At 39.8% G+C, this 26,068-nt stretch overlaps 1 protein-coding gene across 1 annotated transcript in view; it reads right to left on the bottom strand.

Annotated features, from left to right (window-relative positions):
* The window catches only part of DIAPH3 (diaphanous related formin 3), a 238,607-nt gene extending 228,413 nt beyond the window's left edge, over positions 1-10,194 (bottom strand). Inside the window, exon 1 of the mRNA XM_075046101.1 lies at positions 10,039-10,194. Within this exon, the coding sequence (XP_074902202.1) occupies positions 10,039-10,194 (156 nt within the window). The remainder of the gene's footprint in view (positions 1-10,038) is intronic.
* Between the last annotated feature and the right edge of the window lie 15,874 nt (positions 10,195-26,068).

Raw genomic sequence — 26,068 nt, 5'->3', positions numbered from 1 at the left:
ATGTTCCAATAGATGAGGATTTCTAATAAATGAAAACAATAACAAAGTGAAAATATTTCAATCCAGTCAGGAGACTGAAGATCTGTATCCCAGTGCTCCCATTGGTGTTTTCCTGCTGCAGCATATCAGGCTTTTGCCCCACACACTGCTATGGACCTGGGTTTTATGACTCGTTCTTCCCATTCTGCTAAATAGCTACAAAGACAGCATAAGCGTTAATTTCTGTCATTTGCAAGAGCTCACAACTTTACATTTAGCAAGTTGTCGGTATAATACCTCTATCCTTAAGTGATCAAAACTGCAGGAGAAAACACTAACATATGGTCTGACACTGCAACTTGGTAGCAAAGAACATAAAAATTTATTCCTTTTTCATACACAGGACTTAAATCACTAAGCCTTAAGCAATGCACAGATACCATTGTGAAGCTCCTCTAACATGGTAGGAAACTGAGTAATCTGCTTAGAATGAAAATCTTCTGCATTATCTGCTTTGAGGTGGAAGTTCAAGATTCATGTCAAACTCATGTACATTCCACTAAACAGACACGGGAAGCAACAACACGAGATTCACTTCCATTTAGGAATAGATGTTGGATGTTCTGCAACTGCTTTGTACAAGATACCATCATCATTCGTGGAATCAAGGCAATATTTTTCAGATTCAGGTTTTGTTTTCTGAAAAAGGCAAAAGTGAATGGAATAGTTCAAGACAGTGTTGTACCTTTCAATTAAGCTGTGAAATTCAGCAATGGAATTTACTGTCATAAAGGGTGAAAAGTTCCCCATTTTGTATATCAGAACACCTCACTGACTCAGGCCATCTGACTAATTAGTGAAAAAAGACTACCATGCAACCAGTTAAGGACACCATAATGGTATAAGAAACTCAATATACAGATATGAGTCTCCTAAGCCTTCATCTTACTGGCTACTAGCAGTACAGAGTCTAAAAATACCAGCATAAGACCTCTTTCAGACAATGTTGTGGGGTCTGGTTCAAAAGTAACTGCTACAAGGAAGTACACCTACTTAACTAGCACTCATCTATCAACACTGGTGACATTCTGTTTGGAGATTTCATTATAAAGGAGGAGAAACCCCATGTGAACTACAACCTAACGTTCAGATCTTTCAGCACTCTAATACTAAAGGGCTGAATGACTTGCAGGAAGACATCTCAAAAAACTTATTCTGTGAATTTTATAATACTTCTCAGTCAGAGCAGCTGGCTAATACTGAGAACTGGGATGATCTTTTCCCCCCTCTCCCTCACCAAGTCCTTCTCTTCTGGCAAGGCTGTACAAAGTAAAACCAGTTGCCAACTTTCCTGGTCTTCTGTGGCATTCAAGGATACAGAGATGTAGAACATTACATGTGGTCTTAACGACAAAAAAAATATCTTACCACACCGGATCTTTTAGTGGCATTACATTTAGTGGAGTGCTGTGACTCAAGAACAGGAGTGTATTTTTATTCTTGCCAAAAACCCACATTTCTAATAAGGGGAAAAAATAACTAGACCATAGTTAGGTAGAGGTTGGAGCACTTTAGTACCACAGTAACATATTTTTATTTTCAGGCCTGGATATATCAGTTCACAGAAGTAAGACATACTCTGCTCAAGTGAACAGGTTGCCTTAAACATAGGCTTGCAAGTAAATAAATGTGGCTTAAGTAATATTCCTGTAATATTCAGTTACTGTTAAAAACATGATATAAGCTTGCAGATGGATGAAATGGATGAAAATACTAATATGCTATTCTGTGCCTTCCACGAACTCCAGAATAATAAAATTACTGCTTTTGAGAACATAGGAGCTATGTACAAGTATTCCTCTAGTCTGTTTATCATGTAGGAAGTAGATAAGCAAAATTGAAAAACAAATTAACGCTATTTTAAGTACATTGACATCCTGTTTTCTAGTCAAAGGGATACAAAACCATGAAGAGATTAAGGAGTTAATTAGGATACCTCAGAAGTCCAGATTTCTTGGTAGCACGTACAGGTGGAAAAGCAGAAGTATCACCATTGCTTAGTCTTCAGCTATACAAGCACATCTATAAACAACTAACATTTTAAAACTACATTTTCCAGGATAACTTAGTTGTCAGTCTGGGACACAGAGGAAGAAGTTATTTTGTTTTGCAATTGAGAAGAAGCAGTTTAGTTAAAGCTAAGTCACAATTAAAAAGAAGCATATAGATGTATCATTTTTGAAGAAAGCAAGCAATCTGACATAGAATTACCCTTTAATGAAGATGATGTCTCTCAGGCATACTGTTAAAAAACTGATTTCATTGCACACATGATATACACATACATTCAGTGTATGGTACAGTGTTCTTGATAAGCTGTCAAAAGGCCCGATCTCAAAAACATCAAAGACAGTGAGAGCCTTAGAAACCAAAAGGTACACTGGGACACAAGAGCTGAGGTTCACAACACAGGCACAGCAACAAGACTACTCACAGAACAGAAAGAGCACTCTGTCTCTTGAAAAAGCCACATGTAACACAACTTCTGCACCACCCAGCTAGGGAAAGTAAGCCAAATAGCATTTGGCTTCATATATATTCACAGTGAAGAATCTTATTGTCATACAGAAGAGGATGATCTTATGTTGCATATCCAAACAGTACTGTTGTCCCAAAAGTGGGGTTGTTTACCTGGTGTGCAAGACACCAATATACACACAGAGCAGTGGTATTTTATTCCATTTCATGTTTGCACAAAGATGGGGGCTAGGTGGAATCCACAAAGCTAGCACCACTTATACCTAAATGGGCAAGCAATTTATACAGTTTAGTTTTACATATTTAATTTCCAAAGTTGTTCCCCAAAACTATTATTGGTAGTTGCTTATCTGCCACAGTTTCTGTTGGGCTAAAGTTTTCCCCACTTCGAAATAAAGGTACAGTGTTCTTTTATTCTACAGCACATGCTCAAGGCGGGGGGGGGGGGGGTAAGTCTTTTTGGTCTTGAATTGGGTCGGTGGTCATGATGTCCCCCTGCTGCCTTCACCTTTCCCCCAGTTACCGACATCTTTGCTGACTTCATGCCTATTAGCAATTATTCAACTTTTGGCACCTCCTAGGGTAGGATTTTCCCTTCTCAGTCTTTTAGTTCTTCTTCGGGGGGGCACAGTTGTTAGCAAGGCATGCATTGTTTATACAAAGGGTATCCTGTTTCACAACACCTTTGTGGCCTTTTTAAGGTGGCTTAAGTACATCAGTAGCACATACTTTTCAGTATGTTAATCTGCAAAACAGAGTTTAACAAATTGAGTCATTGTCTATATAATTACCACAGTCAACTCTGGGTAGAGATAGTGAAGTGAAGCAAAGAAATGAGAAATGCCACCTTATCAGATCAACAGTACTAGTTTGATCTTTTGTGTCATTACATGCATTTCTCTATCTTTGCATATGCATTTTTATAAACAAAATTCTATCTAAATGCAGTACAAACAGTCCAGGCAACTAGGCCCAGAATTCAGAAGAATGCCATCTTCTCAGATGGGACTCTAGTCTCATGTCTTCGGCATTTTTTCCACCAACACTACAGCCCAGTGTGGCCTGGAAACAATGAAAAATAGCCTAATATAATATAGGGAATAGTCTGTATCATCTAAAAGTTTTGGCACTCAACCAAAAGGTGCACCATCTACGTCCTCCACAAGTGCTCTTTTCATCATCACGTAAGCACAGAGTGACATTGCTCATCTGACTTTCTGGATGAAAACAGCATGTTTAAAAAAACAGTATGTTTGGTACTTGAACTCAGATCATGCCTGGCAGGGATGGATATTGTTATTATGCCAGAGAAGCAGACAAAGTCTGATTTGTTGATCATAAATGGAATTTGAAGACTGACAAGCACCCAGCCATATACCCCTGCAACATCAAAGGAGTTTTAGGCATGCAAAGTAACAGGATCTCAGGCAGCTAAACAAGAATTTCAACGTGCATGCCTCCACTGCACTGAAGTACTTAAGTTTACAAAAAATAAAAAAAATCCCACAGCCTGGTATCTGAATCCTTTTGGGATATTCATCTTTGCCTTCCTTGCAGAAGAAAACAAAGAAACAAAACCACATGTAATACCCCCTCCAAACCACAGCACACACATACTGCTTCTTTGATACATTAAGAGCTTAGAGCCTACATGTAGCTATGGGAGGGGGGGGGAAGGTTTTGCAATGAGTTTTAGAAGAAACGGCCAACTTAAGCCTGAATGCCGAAATGACATATACAAAGACTAAAGACGTACATATAATCACATATTCACTTCTGTATCTTTTAAATTAGAAAGTGAGAAAGAACTCATCACACACTGCCATTAATTCTATCACCAAAAAGATTCAACACTAGCTGTTTTTTTCCCCAAAGGCTATTCTCCCACAGAAACACAACCAGAAGACTGAAGCAGGGATTGCAATGAAACCTGTAGACTCAGACAGACGTAAATTGGATGATTACAGTGAATGCTATTACTTTAGGATCTCCTTTGTCACAATATTCCCTCAGTAATTTTGCTACCTCAGTCTGTAAGCGCAATTTAGAAACTGCTGTATAACCCCACAGCTTTTCCTACTTTTAATTTCCAATATACTACTTCAGCATTTATTTAATGGCTTTATCACAGAGTCTGTTGCTTGGAAAGCAGTCTGAAAAGCAATCAGGGGCAAAATTATCTTAACATGACAGTTTCTACACAGTGATATTCTTTAGACATTGATGAGTTAAATGCAAAAGTGGTGCTTACAGGTAAGATTATATAACAAAGTGCTAGAACACAGCACTAAAATTTAGTATCATAACACACAGTATTAATTCATGCCAACAAAAATAACAGCATGAGGAATTTACAATTTTACAAAGCTGCAATAAAGTGTTTTAGGTAACATCTGTTCAGCAATCATTTCTTTAAAAGACTAATTTAGATTCAAGGTCTTACACTGCAGCGTAACTGCAGCAATAATTCAGTCACTTCATAATTAAAGATATTGACACAGATCGGTCTTACCTTTCTACTCTATGCCAGAGAAATGTAAGTGCTTTTGCTCTTAACTACATCTTTCTTTGATTTACAGACACTGTTAAATGCAAGTGTTAATTTGTCTATTTTTAACAGATTGGTGCAAACAAGAAAGCCTTCTTGATTCATGTAAATTTCATAAAGAACTTAATCAAAAACATAACCTGAAAGTCACTGAAGACAGGTCAATGGTATACTGAAATTAAGAGAAACACCTCTAGTTTGAGCTAGAAATTGATCTTTTGAGGACTAGCGTGTCTACAAGTTCCAGTCCCAGTAAAATGCAATTGGAAGTCACATAATCTAGCACTCATTTTTATGATTTCCAAATATTTCCAAGGGGGAGAAAAAAAAATATAAAAATTTAAAGGAAGTGGCAAGCAACTGCTTTTACACCAAGCCCCCCAGCAGATTTCAAGTTTCCTGCTCAGTCAATGTATACATAGGAAAAAGGTATAATCTCTGCCATCCTTCAATTCACTTCCTTTTTTTAGCAAGCCCTAAACCTCAAGGGTGAATGTAAGAGCTTTCAATAAGCTGAAGTACCACAGTATTATGGAATAACTTTTACCCTAAGAGTCCTACTCTTCCAAAATCTTGGACCTGCTGAACAAAGCCAAGCTAGTATGTGCTTCAAAACTAGCCATCACTCCTTAAAAAAAATTTTTTAAACGATTCTGTAAAAGAACAGAAAGAACTGAGGCTTATAACTCATTCACTTCTTCTGAGAAGCTAGTTTATTCAGAAAGTCAGTACTTCAAGATGACATTTGATTGGAATCAACCTCTGTTTAGCCCAAAGACTCTTTCTCCCCCCCCCCGCCCAAATGAAGTGGGATTTAAAAAGAGAGATTTTTCCCCCTGCTAAACAAGAATTTTCTTTGGAAGGAAAAAAAAAAAAAAAAAGGTACACGTTAATGATGTCAACTTTGTCAACCAGCAATCCAATTTCACCTCAAGGTTTGTCAAGCAATCAAATTATTTTTCAGATTAGCATATCTGCTGTGACAGATCAATATGTTGCATTGATTGGAAGGGTCCAACCTGGAACTTATTTTCAAGCCTTTCACACTGAGGAAAATTAGACTAATACAATCTGGATGACTTGAGTTCACTGAATCTAACAGCCAATTTCATCCACATCTGACAAACATACAAGAGATCAGCAATGTAATTCCGGTGACATGAAGACGTATGGCACTGTAAATATCCCAAACACAGAAAAGGCTACAGCCTATATCTAAGGCTGCATTACAGAGAATTCAAAGGGGTGAGGGAAGTTTTATGTATTCTGACACAAAACTAATTTAACTAATAAAAATATATTGAAGAGGTATTACGGGAAGAGTTAGATGTGAGCAAGTCAAGACAGATAGAACAGAATCATTTAAGTTGGAAAAGACCTTTAAGATCACTGAGTCCAACTGTTAACCTAACACTGCCAAGTCCACCACTAAACCATATCCCTAAGCACCACATCTACATGTCTTTTAAATACCTCCAGGGATGGTGGCTCAACCACTTCCCTGGGCAGCCTGTGCCAATGCTTGACAACCCTTTCCATGAAAAATTTTTCCTAATATCCCATCTAAACCTCCCCTGCCACAACTTGAAGGCCATTGCCCCTTGTCCTGTCACTTGTTACTTGGGAGAAGAGACCGACACCCACCTTGCTGCAACCTCCTGTCAGGTAGTTGTAAAGAGCGACATGGTCTCCCCTCAGCCTCCTTTTCTCCAGGCTAAACAACCCCAGTTCCCTCAGCGGCTCCTCACAAGACTTGTGCTCTAGACTCTTCACCAACTTAGTTGACCTTCTCTGGACATGCTCCAGCACCTCAATGTCTTTCCCGTAGTGAGGGGCCCAAAACTGAACACAGGACTCGAGGTGCGGCCTCACCAGTACCGAGTACAGGGGGACGATCCCTTCCCTGCTCCTGCTGGCCACACCATTTCTGATACAGACCAGGATGCCGTTGGCCTTCTTGGCCACCTGGGCTCACTGCTGGCTCATATCCAGCCAGCTGTCGACCAGCAACCCCAGGTCCTTTTCCGCCGGGCAGCTTTCCAGCCACTCTTCCCCAGGCCTGTAGCGCTGCATGGGGTTGCTGTGACCCAACTGCAGGACCCGGCACTTGGCCTTGTTGAATCTCGTACAATTGGCCTCGGCCCATCAATCCAGCCTGTCCAGACCCCTCTGTAGAGTCTTCCTACCCTCGAGCAAATCAACACTCCCACCCAGCTTGGTATCATCTGCAAACTTACTGAGGGTGCATTTGATCCATTCCCCCATTTTGCGGGGGGTGAGATAAATCATCTCCCTGTCAAAAAAACAAACCACTTTTGTAAGACAACAGGAGGTAGAGAGGAAGGAGAGTTTACCAATTTTAGATTTAATAGCTAAGTGATAAATATTCTGTATTGCAATATCTTAGGGCAGAAATTTATGAAGTGATAGAAAGAAGAGCGTATCTTACAGTACCCTTAAAGTGAACTACCCCAATCAAAGATGCTGGTTGATGTCTACAATTATTAGAGTAATTCTACCTGTACCACTGTGTATGTTTCTTCGCCAGAAATTATTAGCCAGGACAAGCCAGGGATTAGAGACTACAGTTCAAATGTTATAGTAGCTATACCAGGTCCTTGGGTTTTGCGGCATGGAGCAGCCTGCTGCTCTTCAGTAACCGCTAAATTCCACAGACTACATTTGTAAACTATACCACTCACAGCAGTTTACATGAAGACAGAGACAAAATCCTAAACTCTATTCAAGAAATATTCACCTCTTGAGTCTTCTTAAGGTCACCCAGTGAGCTAACGGCATACCTGAACACAGTCCATCATTCTTCAGTCCCCTATCAACACCTCAGGGCAAAATCTTTGCTTTAAGAGATCACTTAAAGATGAAAAGCAAGACTACTGTCTGAGGTCAAATGGTTTTGAAAGTTGCAGTTTGACAAGGCATTCTCATGAATTAAGGATATTTTCAGTCATCCCTACTTAAAGAGTTTCAGAAACTGGGCTGGGGGAACTGCAACAGGACAAAATTTAAAAAAAACAAAAAACAAAAAACAAACAAACAAACAAACAACAACAAAAAAAAACCACACAAACAAAAAAACCCAACCCACCTACATGATGATCGTATACCCTACAAAGCTAAGTCAGATACCCAAATTCAACTTCCTTTATTTTCTGTAGCTGGGTCAAAAATCAACACTGTGACCTCAAAAAGCCAGTCAGCTGATGCCCACATCTGCACATGCTCAAAACCACCCTTGCCTAGCCTGGGAGGTCCGGACATATATCAGACAAGCTCATCTGCACCAAAGAGAAGGCCTTCTTTCACTGAAAAGACAGTCAGACTTCATATAAGAAAAAAAATCTCAATGGCTTGTATCACTTATCTGGCAGGGTAATACTCCCTATAAATTATTGTATTTCTATTTTAACACATCATTAGGGGAAAAAAGTGAATATGATGGCAACACCCTATCTCTGTTTTAACACATAGTTAGGGAAAAAAGTGAAAATGATTGCAGTATCCTATTTGCATAAGAACTTAGCAGTTAAAGTATCAATAATAAGTAAAACTTCTTGACTCAGCGTGCTTGTCAGTCTCAAGCACGCACAAATCCACGTCTCCCAGTCCCCAGAGGGATAATCCAACCATCAAGTGTATATCTGTAACACTATCCAAACTTTTAGACTGGGCAGACTGTATAGGTTTTTACTCAGGGATGCTATAGTAAAGCATGTCCCGCCATTTCACCTGCATGACTAAAATGCATGTACCCCCAGTAGATACACAGCCAGTTAGGAAGACAAGCAAACAGCTCTCGGTCACAGTTTCATATATGCCCATTCTAACAAGAAAAAACAGGCACAAGGACTTGGTTCAAACAGCAGTCTGTGCAGGCACAATATGAAAAGGATTCCAGGAAACGACTGCCGGGAGCAAGTTGTGACCTTCCAGAACAGGTTTGGCCACCCTACAGTTTGATACCGCTTATTACCTAATTTTTTTGAACCTGTGCTCAAGTGCCAGATACTCAAGTACCGAATATGACACAAAGATGCCTTAGAATCAAGAATCTACTGTATGTTATGTATTATAGTATCTATTTTGTAAGCATATAATACAACTTAGAGCAGGTGGGCTCAGAGCTGGCTGAACATAGACTACGATGTGCATCACCTAAATATGAGCATGGGATGCATCTGTTCTGCATGTGGTGGATACAAGACCTGTAGAATATATGTTTGTCCCAGCCTTAATACTTGGAAATTTCATGATGGTGAAACAAAAACTGGCTATTTCTGGGTGCTTTTTAGTTAGAGCACATCTTACAGATGCATTATCTTGTGGACAATTATTAGCCATTTCGAGTTTCCCAGTTTCTTAGTGTGTTAGCCAAGGGCTTGTAAAAGCAGGGCTAGGGATGAGAACTTTACTATGTCCCTTAAATTCAAAGACTCAGTTTTTCACTATACAGTTGACATCACCAAAATTAAAATAAAAAATAATCCCATTCTGTTAAAAGTAACATCGTTTAAGAGCTAGAAGTCTGTTCTGTTCCCCTTACGCCTATAGCTGTCAAACAATCACGTAAGACAATAAAGCTTCATGATGAAGAGGAGAGACCTGAAGACTTGCTGCTAAATAAAGCCAGGTCCTTTCGGGCAGGCAAGGAAGAGGCGAGCTGGAGCGGGCGGGCTCGCCCTTTGTAGCCCACTTGAAGTCGACGGCGCCGTCTCGTAGCTCGCCAACTCCTACCGGGTCCCCTGGTCTCTGGGGGGGGCTCCAGATCAGTGACCAGCCCCGGAGGAGGGTGCGGAGGACCGGCCCACCGCACGGTCGGGCCCCATCGACCCGGCCCCGGCAGGGAGGCGTCCCGCTGGGCCGGGCCGGGCCGCCGACAGGCCCACGCCTCAGGCAGCCCCGCCGCGGCCGCCCCAGCGGGGATGGGGGGCGGCTCGGGATCGACTCGTACTTACGAATTTGGGCTTCCTGCCGTCCGCCGTCTCCTCGGGGCCGCCGGCGCCCCCGGCCCCCGGCGGGCCCTTCCGACGGAGCCCCTTGTTCTCCCGCCCGCCGCGACCCGGCGGCGAGGACGGGGCGCAGTAACGCGGCCGCGGCCGCCGCGGCTCCATGGCCGCGCTCGGGAGAGAGGAGGGGGGAGAGGATGAGGGAAAGACCGCGGCCCGCGGCCCGGCCCAGGCCCGGCGGCCCACGGCCGAGCTAGGCGCCTGCGATTAGCGCGGCTTAGCTGGGCTCGGCCGGGCAGGGCGCCGCGGGGGGAGCTCAGGGCTAAAGCCGCCGCCGCCTCAGCGCGGCAAAGGATTTAGCGAAGAGCCTCTAATCCCGGCAGGCGGCGGCTGTCCCCGGCCGCGGCACCGCCACGCCACAGCACCGGGAGGAGAACGGGGGAGGGGAGAGGCCGGGGCGCGCGCTCCCAACGGCCGCTCCCCGGCGCCTGTCAGAGCCCAGGAATGTCCCGCCGTCCGAATCGTCCCGCCACTGCCGGTCCCCGCCCCCGGCCTCCCCCGCGCCAGCCAATCCACGGCGGCAGGATGGAAATGGCGCTTCCCGGTTGGCTGGCCTTCTGCCAATCTCCGGTGAATCAGCTGTTCTCCGCAAAGCGCCGGCGAGGAGCCTCAGTGACCGCACCTGTTCGCCCGCGCCCCGCCCCCCGTCCCTCCGGACTACATGTCCCAGAGAGCAGCGCGGCCCGCGCCCGCCCAGGGAGACGGAGCTGCGCGGCGCAGTGCGCGGCGGGAGTCGTAGTCCCGGTACCGGGCGGGCGAGGCGGGGGTCCGCGGGGGCCGGTGCGGGAGCGGGGTCAGTCCGTGTGCGGGTTCTGTGGACGTACGTGGGTTTTCCTCAGGGTTTGGGGGCGTCTTGTTTCCATTTGGCCCCCAGGAAGTTTCATGCTGCCGCGTAACGGCGGCGGCGGCGGCCGCGGCCCGCCCTGAGAGGGCGGTTTCCCTGTCAGCGGGGGGCGAATCCCCGCGTTCTGAGGCACCGCCGCCTCCTCCGCCTGAGGGGTTACGGTACACCTCCGCCCGCTCACGGAGGTTTCATTTCCTTGCCTCCCAGGTCCTGCCGTGTCTTCTGAAGGATTTGATCACCCGCAGCCGAAGGACGGGACGGGTCCCTGACCTCCTTGGCCTAGGGTGCCGGTTTCCAAAGCCGGGTTTTGTTAATTCTGATTTCAGACGTAGAGCCGCTGTTTGACAGGTGAAAACTTGCTCATCTGTTTCTATGGAGCTTTTTTATGTATTTAGAGCCCTGATTTTTTATATGTAAATACACATTTTAATATATTTTATCTGTACTTAATACTTTTATAAATTTTATACCATTTTGCTGGTACTGGGATAAGGAAGCAGAGTAACATGGGAGAGACATAGGCCCTGTTCAAAACAATGGCAGCATTTCCACGGACCTCTTCAGGCCAGGATTTTGTTCTGTGACCAACACAGTCTTTGTGGAGGAGCTGTTACTAGCAAGGCCAAAAGAACAGGCGTACCTATGTTCTGTATTTGTTTAGTGCAATCTCTTGTTTTCTGCCACAGAAAGACCTCCAAGACTCTGTGGTTTGTGGGGAAATGAATAAATAGAGATTTCATTACGCTATAGACTAGCAAATTGTATATGCCTTAGAGAATAATTGAATTGTCATTAATACAATTGATACTTTCCATTTATCTTAAATTAATAGTAGTTAGAATAATGATGCAAACTGGAGACTTACGTAGGGGAAAATCTATTTCCAAATCTCAGTGTTGGGTATTATTAAGAAAAAGAAGGCTAACACTCAGCATTCGAATCTCTAGAGTATTTTCTAAAACAGAACAAGTTTCATTTTTTTCTGCCATTCAGTAAGAAAAACGGTTAGGTTTCCATACTGTTTTATCATTTTGAGTTGTCTTGAATACAGTGAAAATAAAATGCTCCTTCCAACAACTGCATTCACTTCTTCCACGTAATTTGCGGGGCTTTCATTCCAGTGCAATGACATCAAAACAGTAAAGAATTCAGTCCTTCAGCATGACTTACTTACACAGGCAGTGACCTACAAAATGTAGTGACTACTACTACACAGAGTTCTGGTGAAATGTAACAGAATTCAGTCCCAAACTGGACCTTTGCAGGACTGGGATTTAATGCTAGGGAGCCATGGGGCAATGTAGAGTGCATGCTAGAATTATCTGTATACATTAAACTGTTTGTCCTTTGGCACATTTCTATAGATGTTTTGTAAATTTATATTGGTATTCTTTGTGGAGAGTATAATTAGCACAACACTGTTTAATGTCATGGTTAATGATTTCCTGGAACATTTGATTAGAAAATTAATCAGCCTATGTATGTGTATGATAAAGCTGTTTAAATGGACCTCCTAATTGCACTGTAGTAGAACACAATGGCTTGTGCCAATATATCACTTTCAAGGTACTGTATTGCAATAGTAGAGAAACACTAAAGGGAATAATTTATCAGGCAGTTTTACTAAGCCAAAAGTAAATGTTAGTACTTTTGATCAATTATTATTATTTTATGCTACCCCTCTTGTGCTTGTTAGGTGCTTCACAGAACAAATACACCCTTCCAACAGCTTAGTTGGCCAAGATTAATCATGACTGAGGAAAAAATTGTGAGAAAGAAATGAATCAGTAATACTATAATTGTGCAGAGATTATACTTAGTCATAGCATGCATATTGTCTGCAGCAGGCATATAGCTTGGCAATTTGGCATTATTTTTGTTCTGGAATGAGAATTTTTTAATTTTAAAAGTCTGAGACAAAGTCAGTGCATAAAGTTAAACATACAGATATTTGCAAAACTGGTCCTTTAGTTTGATGGATTTAATTAGGCTCTTCCCATTCTGTTCCATCTCTTTTTTTTTTTTAAATATACTGTAACTCAGGTCTTAAACCAGAAAAAAAAAAAAGAATACCCTCCTAATATTCATTGTTCCAGGGAGGCAGTTTTTCAAATAAATCCCTGTGCACAGCGTTCGTAAGCTGGCTTTTGACTGAGTTTAGGCAGTTCTCCATATTTCATTTGGAGACACCTAGTTCTTTCCTACAAGAAGAAGATAAAACAGTTAATTAACTGTTCTTTAATTAGGTTCATCCTCTTAAACTGTCACATAAAAGTTATGAAGGATTTTGTGAGCAATGTTGTTGTTTTTATACAGCAAGCATACAAGTTTAACTATCTTTATTACTAATGCTATTTAAGTATTCTGACAAGCAAAACCTTCCAGAGCCACAGTTCCTGTGGCTTGGCAGAAGCAAGGCAAATGGCAGATAGACGTGTCTTTTCCGGAAAATGGTTTCTTCTTTCTCTCATGAAAAGCACCAAACAGGCCATTCTACCCCATATCCCTCAAACTTGCATAGCTATTTGTAAGTCGTACCAATTGAATATGTATCTTATACCTTTCCTAACATCTTATTCAAACAGTTAGTAAAGTAGTTAAACCAAGTTTACAGGATTGTTAACTCATAATGCTGATAAAAATTACGTTGGAAAAACATGGCCTGTCTTCATGTCTTTCAGAGACAATTGATGCTGTTTTATCTAAGGAACTCTTTAACAGTTGCATTTTCATATTGCAACAGCAATCATTAATAATTTAAATGTATTACAATATAATATCCTTAAATGTAACCTATGGATAAGATGTTACTTAATTTTGACAACATGGAGGGTTTGCGAAGCATATTATTCCATTATTAAGATAATGGGTAGATAAAAACTCAAATGGTTCACCTAGTCTAGTCTATTAACTTTACTAAGGAACCTGGCTGTTACCAAGTTATCATACTAATAGATGAACAAATTTATGTTACAGTTATGAGAAAATTCATGTTCTGTTCAAGTTATAAAGTATTACTGAAGAAAATTTACTATGTTTTTTCCTGTAAAACAAACAGCTAGAATTCTTGTGAGTTTTTGAACATCATTTGATTGTGATTTAGTCAGTGTCATTGCCACTAGACTAGTATATGTTATCTCTGCTATCTGTTTGGGGCATAGACTAGGAAAATCCATAGCTAGAACTCTGTGCTGGAAGATCGTGGTTATCAATCAGAAAAAGGAAGCAACTAGAAATTTGCAGCCTAATAAGACACTAGTCTGAAGTTCTTAGAAGGGAAAAAGCTATTAGACATTTTCTGATGTACAGTTATGGTTATGAACTTAGTTATGAACGGTTACAGAGTTATAAGTCCACTAAAATGTGACAAAAAGGAGTTTGTGGTTTACTAGTCTTTTCACAAAGAATTGAATTTCTACTTTGCTTAAGCTCATCATCGAGAAAACTTCTGTTTGTCATGAATCTGCTTAAAGGGAATCTGAGAACTGAGTTTAGGCTAAACCCTAAAAAATAGTCATTTTCTTTGAGGTTCTTTCTTGGTAACAAGTTTGGTTTACTCATGCAATGCTTTAAGAATGTTACTTGTCTTATGATGCTTCTTTTTTAAAATCTTGCTCTTACTCTCATCTGTCTGACTGCCCAGTGTGCTACATACAGTTGGAAATACTCAAAACACTTCTTTACCATCATTCACTGGCACCCCGGCACACAAGTATGTGTGCGCTAGTTACTATTTGTCTCATACTTCTGAATATTTTCGGTGGAAGTAGTGCCCTATGACAGAACAGATAATTAAAGAAAATGCTGTCTTACCTGGTATATTGATTTGTCTGTAGAGACAAGCAGCTTTGAGCCATTTGGGTCACAGACTTGGTAACGTTGAACTAGTCAGACCTCTTGGCACATCTATTTCTTGTCTCTTAAAAATCTCTGAACTAGTATCTTCTAAAAACAGTTGTTTTCTTCCCTTTCTCATAAAAAAAAGAAAAAAGAAAAGTATTATGGTCATATTTCTTGCAATTGATTTCTGCTACCAACAGAAGTACTTTCAGAAACCAGAATCTTGTTGACTTTGATCCCAATTCTTTATTGCTAGGTGTCTTGGTCAGTCACAATCAGTTATCAGTGTTAAGTATCGATGCAATATGTATCTTGCACCAGTTATAAAAAACATTCAGGTTTTAGAGGAACACAAAGGACATCAGGGGTCTTTTTCAGTTATGCATGGCATAAAAAAAGGCACTTAAAAAAGATGTATTTAAAGGACTCAAGTTAAAATGAAGCTTTCACTGAGATTTGTCTTTAAAATATTTTTATACGTTTTTAATTATTACATGGGAGTTATTACTGAGGAAAACAACGCAAATGGATTTAGCAGATTCTGAAGGTATAGCTGTCCTTACTCAAGAACATACAGATGAGAAAGGCATCCCTGAAGACAGCATATGTCACAATCCTGTTATTGATTTTTTATCAGTCATAGCTTTTTGAAATGTCAAACAAAATTTTACATGCAATGGATTTATTTTCTCTCTTCTCTAGCTAGAATTTAAATTAAGGACTTTCAGAAGTAGCTGTAGTCTGAATAAAGCCATTCTCCTTTCTGAAGCTTTCAAAGTCACCTATTAAAGGTGAGGATATAAGAAGTAAGAAGGTAGTTTGTTTCATCAGTTTATTGTGGATTACATGTTGCTAGTAATTTCTCACAAAATATTTTAGGCTAGTCTCTCATTCAAATGAGGAAGTTTAGTATACCTCCTTCAAGATACTGTCTAGATGGGAAAAAATCAGTAAAGTAGTCCATTATACAGTTCATCAAATGGATCTTTATGAGGATATTGGAGATGTGATTTGTGTCACTATTTAGGATACATCGCATGCTACATTATTATAAAGTTCAGGTTTGTAATTTAATTATGAAGCAAATTACCTTCAGTTCTAACTTTAGTTGAAGTGACTAGGCCAAACCTGACAGCTGATATAAATTTTAAGTGGTCTGAGTGTCATGGGCCGCAATAAAGGCTGTTACATAATTTTATACTTCATGTGATATTTTCAGACCCACCTCAGGAATTAAATAAGCCGCTCAAACCTTGTCTTTTCTACCATTATGGTATTAAATGTTCCTAATAAGATGATTACAAATAGTTAATTTTTCCCAAAAGAAAATAAAGATGTTTCCAGAGGAGAAAATTGTGATGAAGTTTTTTTGTGAACATAACAGTCTGCAGTAGTGTGATCAAGTATAGAGATTTTTCAAGGCATTTACTATAAAGTTTGTAAGGCTTATGTCAGAATGCTGGGATGTAATTATCTTCCATTACTTCTTGAATAACTCTCTGAATTCCTCATAGCTTTCCTTTTTTAATATACTTCTGTCTTTTTTTATGATTCACTTCCCAAATTTCTTCTAAGATTCTGTCTTTCATTTTCACTTGTGGTAATTTATATTACTTTCTACTAGGTCATGATACTGTTTGCTTTCAAAAATCCCTTATTTTCCTTTGACAAATGTATCATTTTGAGATATATATATATATAAAACCACATATATGTATATTCATATATAATGCTTTTTATGAGTTAGTTACGTATTGAGGAAGTCTCAAAATTGACTATCATTTGTTTATATAGCTTTTATTTCTCTGACTGATTTTCTTATTCTAATCCATCTTTACGTTTCTCATTTTAGTTTTTCGTCTTGCAAGAATAATGGATATGATCATCTCATGGTTACTGCAACTTAATATTCAGCTACAGTAAGTACTGTACATGTACATTAAGAAAAATGCTTCCTGTCATTTCAAAAATATATATATTTCATTTTGGGAAATTCCTGAATATATTCTACATGAAACAATCAGCAATTTTGTGGGTAACAGAAGTCACTCTGTTGCTATGCAATCTGCATATTGCTTTTTGATCCTCTGTTCCTTTGCATGTTTCAGTGAACAACCTGATTTTTAATGGCTCTTTAGCACATGTAGTCATATGCTTCTACAATCAGAGTGCAATGTGCTACCTTTCTTATGTTATATAGAAGCTTAATCTCTTGTCATAGGAAGATGAAGAACATAATTTGAAGGTGTACTTTGTATCACAAGTACTCCTCCAGTGCAGCATAGCTACTAAGCTAAGTTTGTTCTAAGAAGTTTCTTAAGTGGCAGTTTTATGACAAGTGTGAATCAGAATAAACTTTGTAAGTTTCCATTTTCCGTCACATATGTTATAATAAATGAAAGCTGTTGGTTAAGAAAAATGAATGCTTTCACTTATTTTCAAAAAATACTTCTGCAGAAGCGAGGGAGATGATTATGTTGAATTGTGATATAGAGGTTATCCTATAGGACCTAGAGATGTAACTACAGCTCAGGTATTTGTTTGGAGGGGAAGGCAGATGAGATAAATTGTACTGTGATCATTACAGGAGTGCCTCTCCGCTCGCAGCGGTTGACAATAGCCTCTCAGGATCTTTCTGGTCCATTGTACCATGACCTGACAACAGAATGAAGACTACCGAAACCAAAATGTATTTGCCCAGAAAAAACACAGGCCAGTTGACATGGTTTCTGTTACCCTATAAATGGAAAATAGAGAGAGAGCAAAATCTCAGCCTCTGTGTAAGTGTCAGGGCATGGTGATAGCCAGCTCTCCCTAAGGGATGGGGAGCCGAGGCAGATACCATGGCTGGCAGGGCAAGGGGCCTCACTAGCCAGGGCCCATCCCACCACCCCCAAGCGAGGCAAACAAGACCAGCCCAGGGATGGTAGCCAGGTTCAACCAATAGTCCAGACTATCAGGCAAGTTTGTGATGATGAGGCAGGTCTGAGGCCAAGCCAGAAAGTCAGGCCAAAGGTCAGGCTCAGGATCAGGTCCAGTGAAGGTACCGAGGGTCAGACACAGTCTAGCGATGAGGGGAGCATGTCCACAGTGATGAGACAGGTGAAGCTTGGAAGTCATGCTGCAGATCAGGATCAACAGGGTTCATGTCTGGCAGAGTCTGTGATGTGGTATGATACGTGCTGGAATCCATCCTGTTTGTGTATCCCATGAGTGGCCTCATGAGGCTTAGGATCTTTGTTTGTTACTTCTACAGCCACCATGAATCTGAAAGAAAAAAAACCATGATTATGTGTCCATCAGTCTCTGAAAAATAATGTAATTCCTTATCCCCATCTGTCTACAAAACTGTGTTCCTTTTAATTCATGAGTTCGTTTCCCCTTGTTTTGAACAACCATGGTGGTACCAGTAAAGAGGAAATCTCCTCAAAGAAGTTAGGATAACCTTTGACAAGATTAAAAATCAATCAGGGAGTCATCAGGGAGTCAATCATTGTACTCTACTAAGTGCTCATAAAGTTGTTATTTACCATTATGTTGTGTGAGTTTCAAATCTGGATGTCAGATAGATGCATGTTTTCCAGCTAGAAAAGCATCAACAAAGACCTCTTTAGTCCCATTAAAAGAGAGGGAATATGAAGACCTGCACAGGCTTGCAAAATGCTGACTGTACTGGGGGATTAATAAAGGCAGCCGAGCTGTGATAAACCAGATACGTGATTTGGATGGATGATATGTACTTTCAAAACAGCTTTCTTTATGTGAACTACAACATGGAAAAAAGAAGAATGTTGTCCCAGAGGTGGTTCAAAGCATACACGGTTAAGAGCAGTACACTGATCAACTCTTTTGCATTCTTCACTGGAAATAAGAATAGAGCATCAAGATACAGGATTGTCTGAAGAGCAGCATGCAGGGCAAAGAGCTCAGCAGCATGAACAGCAGGCAGGCTTATGTATGGAATGGTGCTGAGAACTGGGTGTTTAAAGATACTGATCCCAAATAAAACTGCATTGCTTATGCCTATCATGAGCTTGACTCACCTACCTTCCGCCCCCAACAGCAGTGTCATTCACTGTAAGACTCTCGGTCCCTCTAGTGATTGCTCCTAGTTCTACTTAGGTGATGTGACTTCTCTGTGGCCCTGCATGTCACAAGTCAGTAATGATATTGAGGATAAGTGTCCGTATACCTGAAATGAGAAAGTATTTCTAAGTACTATGGTTCCATAAAACAAATAAAATATGGAGAGGGTTTGTAGCATTTATCCGTAGGGGAGATTCATATTCTCCAGCTTAGGGCAATCTAAAAGTTAAAGAATTAAGCTAAACTCTTTCTATGATTAATGAAGTAACACTTAACTGAAGCTCTCACTTTAGCTAGTGAAGAGAAACTAGCACCTACAAAAGGCAGGTCATCCATTCTTAAAATATGAATCTAAAACAAATGGAAAGAAGAACCTCTGGAGATCCTTCTCTGTCTTCACTGACTATAGAAGATGCTTCAATACCTGGCTTAGACTAGATGAGTACCTTTTATATGCTGAAGGTAGGTGAGGTAAATCTCATTTTCTCAAACTATTCTGGGGACTTCAATTTACAGTCAATAAATTCACTCCCTTTCACTAGATTTTATTAGACATGTTCATATTATTTCAGAAAATGGAGAAATATTTAAATAGCAATGTTAATAACTCCCTGGAATTAACAAGAAAATTCTCTTGTGATCCTCAGAGAATAAAACTTTGAATAATCATAATTCCAAGATAATCTGCACATCTTTGACAATAGTTTTTGATAGTCTAAAAATTGAAGACAGATTTTTTTTCCCAAAAGGATTAATGACTACTTCCCTTACTACTTTTGCTGCAGTCTGTTATCATTATGGATATTAAACTGCTTCAAAGACTGTGGGAAGTGTTAAGTTGCAAATATACTCTCCTGTTGTACAGACTTACTTGGATGGTGATTAAAAGGATTGATGCTGCTACCAACCTAAATGTTCTAGCACATTTTCTTGACAAAATCTATTCCATCTTTCTGCTTCATCTTCCCCCCTCCAGCCACCTTTTCTATTACAAAATATTGTTTCTTCTCACTTGCAAAACTACCCCTTCAACCTCCGAAACTTTTGGAATATGAAGAAATTAACTCTCTTCTCTAATCAGCGCACAACAGCAGTCTCATCATTAATTTGTTAGATTACTAAACAGGTACCTTTGAGCATTCTTCCCACATGGCACTCACTCTATGAAGAAGTCATCTGTAAGCATCCACAAGCAACTTAATTATTCCTTTTCGAACTTTCTTTAGAATTCTCCTTTGCTGGTATGCCCACAGAAATGTAGATTTTAATTACAGCCTCTCTCACTGTTAGGTGTTGCTTCTGATCTGGTATCTACTTCCTATCTCTCTTCTACAAAGAGACAGCAAGCTTTTGGGGCATTGCCTTGTTTCCATCCAAAACACTTACAGCTTTAGGGCCCTGGCACTTTACAATAATAAACATCTTGACTAATACACAGAGCCTGATACTTGTGTTATATGCAAAAGCTAGAACACCTAAACTCTGTTTGATTTCTAGACTTTCTGAGTTTCTGCCTGCATTTACATGGGAAAATTCACCACAACAGATATATCAGAATAAAAAATACTTGCTTTCCAAACTTAATGTTCCACTCTTCACATAGGGCAAAAAGTCACTAAGTACCTGTTGTAATTTGTCAATGTTCACCATATTTACCAAATGATCCATATTTTATAGTTGACATTGTTCAATACAGCTTTCAGGCTTGTGGTATTTTATAGCTTTGAACTATACATGTGCACAATCTCAGAATTGACTGTTTTATCCCCATGTCTATTAGTATGGCTTGTGAGAGGAATTTGAGATGGACATAATTATCCATTTATGCGTTAGGTAGAAACAGAGGAAAACTTGGCTTGTGTGTCTAGAACCGAAGTCTGTCATTGTACAACCATTTCTTTTAAATTGGGAGATTATACAAGCTATATTCATTCAGATGCAGTCTTATGTAAATCATGGCTTTGCGATCACTTAGGAGTTGTATCACATTAATCTACAGTGACAGTGTTCAACAGAGTCTAGAAAGTTGTTTGATTTTACACTTTGTAAATGACAGTTCTTGATTTCCTGTAATATTTTGGATCACAGACAAAACCTTGTTTCACTAACTACATATTAGCTGGACAGTTACAGATGAAATGCAGAATTGTTGTGGTTGGGTGATATGATCAACATTCATCACAAGCTAATAACAATGATTTTGAACATCTTAATTGGAGATCACACATCTCTGTGTAGTGTGAAATAAGATGTCTGGATGATTGCAAAGGTTTTGACTGGTCCTTGTGCTGATATCCTGCAGGAGATTTTAATATTTTGAAGTCACACCAGATGGGCAATCTGCTGCAGTATATACCTTGGCTCAGTTTTAAGCTGCAAGGGTTTGATATCTGATGTCACCTCAAGGGAAAAATAATGAACAGCTGCACTAATGACATTTTTTAATCTCTCTACTCTTGATTTACCTACTGTTTGACTGATGCAATAGCTAGCTTAGGATAACTGTAGAAAGGCACAGACCTTCTACAATACCAAGGTGTAAAAATGCACAAGGGGATCAGAAATGGAACTGGAAAAAAATTAGCAGCTATTATTTAGCTGGTCTATGCACGCCTTCTAATCCTATGTGCAAAATTTAACTTGTTGCAAAATAGGTTTGGAAAAGCATACAGATATAAGAAAAAATGGCAGAAGAATCACAATTTGAAAATGAGTATTGTAAAAGCATACAGATAAGGTTTTGATTAATTTTTATAGCTGCAAGAAATGTAGTCAGTTTTCTGGATCAATGGAGTTATTTATTCTGGGAGTGAGTAGGTAGCAGTATCAGCACTCCCCTAGTCCAAGGTTTTGCTGAATAAATTCTTTCATAGAATATTCCATGGTAACAACTTAAGTCAATGTGACTTCTGTAGCCCTTCATTGCAGTCCCCAGAATTGGTCTTTTGTCCATTTTGATACTGGACAACTCATAGTTTCAGGTATGTCATGGTGTTGTGTATCTCTTTCAGTGTGGACTTCTAGCACAAAGAAAGACTTGTAATTTACAATTCATCAGCTGGGTGAGTCTGACTGATAGGCTATGCAATGAATATGAAATAGAGGATATATTCAACTTTTTGAACTGACCTGTAAATTTACGTTGGGGTTTTTGGTTTTGTTTGTTGGTTTTTTTTAATCAATTGCTTCAGACTATAGCAAATATGTCATGTTAAAAGAGAGAGAAAAATGTGAGGAATTAGGAGCTGTCGTTATAAATGGCTGGTTTTGAATTAGGGAGCCAAAGAAGGAACTGCAGTAACTTGTATTCTATTATGCAGACGCATTTAGAACTTGTCATTGAATAAACGAGATCTCATCTAAGTGCTTTGCGCTACTGTGGCTGCTGAACACAAATACAATGAGTAAATGGTAGAGGAAACAGTCTGGGTTGAAAAATAGGACATGTAAAAGATCACTAGAACTTTCACTTGGATTGTGAAAGGAAAACAGAAAATTTAAGAAACACATTTGCCATCTAAGCACTGAATGAGGACAAAGACAATCAGAAGGTCCCTTATTTCTGACTATATCTGGTTCTGTGTCACTTGTTATGCTTCATAGTTTTTAATTAACTCAAGCTAATTATTAAATAACTTTGTCATGATAATACACTAGGAAGCCTGACTGAGAATGGGGCCTTCCACACAACTGTGAAATGCATGAAGGATGCGTTTTTAAAAAAATCTGAGAATATATAACAGTCTGTGAGTGACACAAGAGCCCAGGACAGAAAGGACATCTGATAAAAGCCCACATTGAAATTGGAAAGTAGAATACACAACTGAAGGTAGAGAATTAACACATAAAAGCATACGTAGCTAGCATTTGCCTGGGAACTGAATTCAGGAGGGCCAAAACAAGCTCAAGGAGGGTCAACAGTGCTCTGACACTACAGACTTGAAGGATAAAAAAGATGATAGCATATGATAGAGAGACACATGGGTTCAAATTTGGATATGGATCTGTTCGTGCTCTGGTAACCAGGACAATTACCAGCGTGCGAAGTAAAAAACAAAATTGACCCCACTATTCTGCAGAAGTTACAAGTGATGACAGTGTGCATACATCATAGAAGAAGATTGTGCCAGTCCCATCACTGATCCCAGTTATTCACTCGGTACTGCAATATATAAAATTCTCTAGAGTAATGGGGCATTCAGGTTGGCCTTTTCGCTTTTCCAGAGAGTTGCACTATATCAAAACCTGGCACTGGGACAGGCTGGGAATTGCTGGAAAGCCACTTTGTAGTTCCCGGCTATTTAACATACCCCGGGTTAGGAGACTCAAGTCCCAATGTTTTCCAAAGTCAGGACAAGATGCTGACAGAGCCTGATACCATTTGCAAATTTCAGAAAAAGTTCTTCCACCTTCTACCTCTGTCATTAAAAACCTTGTTGGTTTGACTTCTTTGAGATTCCTAAAAAACGAGATAGAAGAAGGAAAATTACACGGGACTCCACTCCAGCACTTCGTGGGATAACTTACATTTGACTTGCCATGAACAGGCTGATAAAGCCAGACAGGTGGAGTGATTTGGTTTTAAAGTGTGATTTGCTGAAATAGGCTTCTTCTATTTGAAAGGCCACAGATAAACCAATTACACTAATTATGAAGAAAATGACTTTGTATTGTTTAACTCAAAGACAACGTATCCAAAGTGGATTATGATAGACAAGGCTGCCTTATGCCTAGGTCTGCTCAAGAACAAGTGATGCCATGTGATATGCACCTCTGAAATACTGAATAATGAACAAACCCCTTCCTAGAAAGAAGGGTCTAAATGTCTCCTTTTCTAAGTGAGTATGTATTTTTTCATTGAGATGCACAGTACAGTACAGTGAATTAAAGGCATTTTGGAGTTTTGTAGCTGAATGTCACTCCCTTTAAATGAGATACTGGCAGTTAGATGGCTTTGATTGCTGCCAGCTGTCAATACCCCTGAGGAAAGCAGAGATACTTCTATAATGGAAGATGAACAAGAAGCCTGCTGATCAAACACATCACAAGTTGTGTCAGAGGATTACTGAGTTAAATAAAATAGATGCGTGTTTACACTCTTCTAGTCATAAACAAGCTGTTTGTGAGGTGGGTTTTTTTTTCCTACAGAGAACATTTCATACTCCAGTATGTTAACTGTTTTTTGTAGCCTCTGTTCTTGCATTTATGGAATACATGTCCATAGACGGAGGGGAAAGGAGCTAAACCAGTCATTTAAAAATGACTGTCTATTTTCCTTGGCTAAGTACCATTTAAACAGACAACAGAGGAAAAATGGTTTACTTCTTGTTACTGTTACTTGTTGTAGTAAATGGATATATGGGCTAGAATTTCAAAACTAGATACTCACAACTTGAAATATGCAGTTACTTCATGGATCCAATACCTGCTGTGCAGTACAAGTCAGGTATTCATGTTGTACTTGCTCAGTTACCTACTATTAGTTTCTATATGTGTAATTTAGAAATATACACTAGATTATGTCTAATTTTGAAAAATGTAGTCCATATGTTTTGTGAGTCCTCTTCTGTTTCTTCTCATTACACCTGCTTACTCTCAGTGTTCAGCAGAAAATTAGCTGAAAGAAATAAAAGAGGAAGTGTAGACTAGCAATGCAGTTTAAAAAGTCTAAAAAAAGTCTTAAAAAGTTGAAATCTGTCTTTACACCTATGCATTATCAAGTGATTGAGAATATAAAGTGTGTCTTTGAGTTGGTATGTTCTTCTTTAAAGCCTTCAATGTTAGCCCAGTGACACATTTTGGAAGTCTGTGGAGCTGATATGTGTTGGACATAGGTAAGTAATCTTAATAGAGATACCTACTGGAGGACATGTCCAACCTTAACAATCTTAAACAAAGAAAGAATACCTAATTATCTTACATGGTAAGAGAATTTGAAGTTTCTGTATATTTTATTCCTCAAATAAGAAATAATTTTCTATTTTTTTCTTGATAAAGGGCTAGATAATGGAAATTAGCCTAAATCAATATAAGAATATATCTGAGTGTTGTAGAAACACCAAGGTGTCCAAAGTCTGCAAAAATTCTTTATAAAACTGATTGTGCCTTCTGGGGCACCAACCACTGCAAACAATTTTCTCTGAGTTTATTAAAAGCTTCTGAGAAGCTTTTAATGACACGTAGTCATTATGTAGCAGCCACAGTAGGAAGTCCTGTAGTGTTACATGTCTTATTTGTCAATTATCTTTCTACTTGGACATTTATACTGCCTAAGTTAGGAGGCTAATCACCAAGGCCCCTGTGCTCTCCTGAGGCTGTCCTTAAATCTCTTTCAAGAGGTAGAGAAATCCTAGGCAACTCACAAACTGAAAAACAGAGACCAGACTGAACAGTCAGCCAACAGTAATCATATGAGAAGGGAACTAGAGAAGGGTTAAGAGCCAGGGTGATAGTGTGGGTATCTCATATTCTTCAGAGGCAGGCAGTCTGCCTGCTTTTTGCAGTGGTCCTAACTTAGGCTTAGCTATGTGCACAGACCAAGGCAACCTAGACTAAGGAGTTCTCTTAAGTTTTTTTGTTTTCTTAGTTTTTCATGGTATGAAGGATAAAAATACATTACTGGAATGGGATTTAGGACCCAAGTTCAGTTTTTGCTCAGATAGAGATCCATGGTGACTATGAAAAAGCAAGTGGAGGCTGTAAAAAACAGTCACGAAGGCTGCGTTTACCCTTCTCTAGTGTGATTCATTTTAATAACGTTCCCAGCCTTTTAGATAAGGGAACAGCTGCAGTGTGCTGTGGCTGTCCTCCGCAAAAGCGCATTCCTTTTCTGTGAGTGCCCAGTGGTAGATGAGAGATGGTACATGTGTTAAGTCTAGCCCTGATGGAGAGTCAGCATTTGCCTGGACCAGGGAACGCTTCTTACTGTAGGTGTTGCTGATGCAGTGCCTCTAGCAAGTAATGACACATAAATTGCTTTCTGAACATTATGTAGGTTGATTCTCTTTCACCTCTGTGTTAGTCTGCTAATGTGGGCACCTGACTGAGGCTGGGTAAAAGGAATTCCCTCCTTCCCTTTTGTGCTTTGAACCTCTTAGGCGAGGTACCTTTTTTAATCTTCCCTATTTCTCCCTTTTACTTTGAAGGGAGCTTTTATTCAGTATCTTCATCAAGGTATTCTCTATTTTTTTTTAGGCCTTATGACTCGAA

This window comes from Buteo buteo, chromosome 14, assembly GCF_964188355.1.
Source record: "Buteo buteo chromosome 14, bButBut1.hap1.1, whole genome shotgun sequence".
Lineage (NCBI taxonomy): Eukaryota > Metazoa > Chordata > Aves > Accipitriformes > Accipitridae > Buteo > Buteo buteo.
This window is presented reverse-complemented; position numbering and strand designations above follow the sequence as displayed.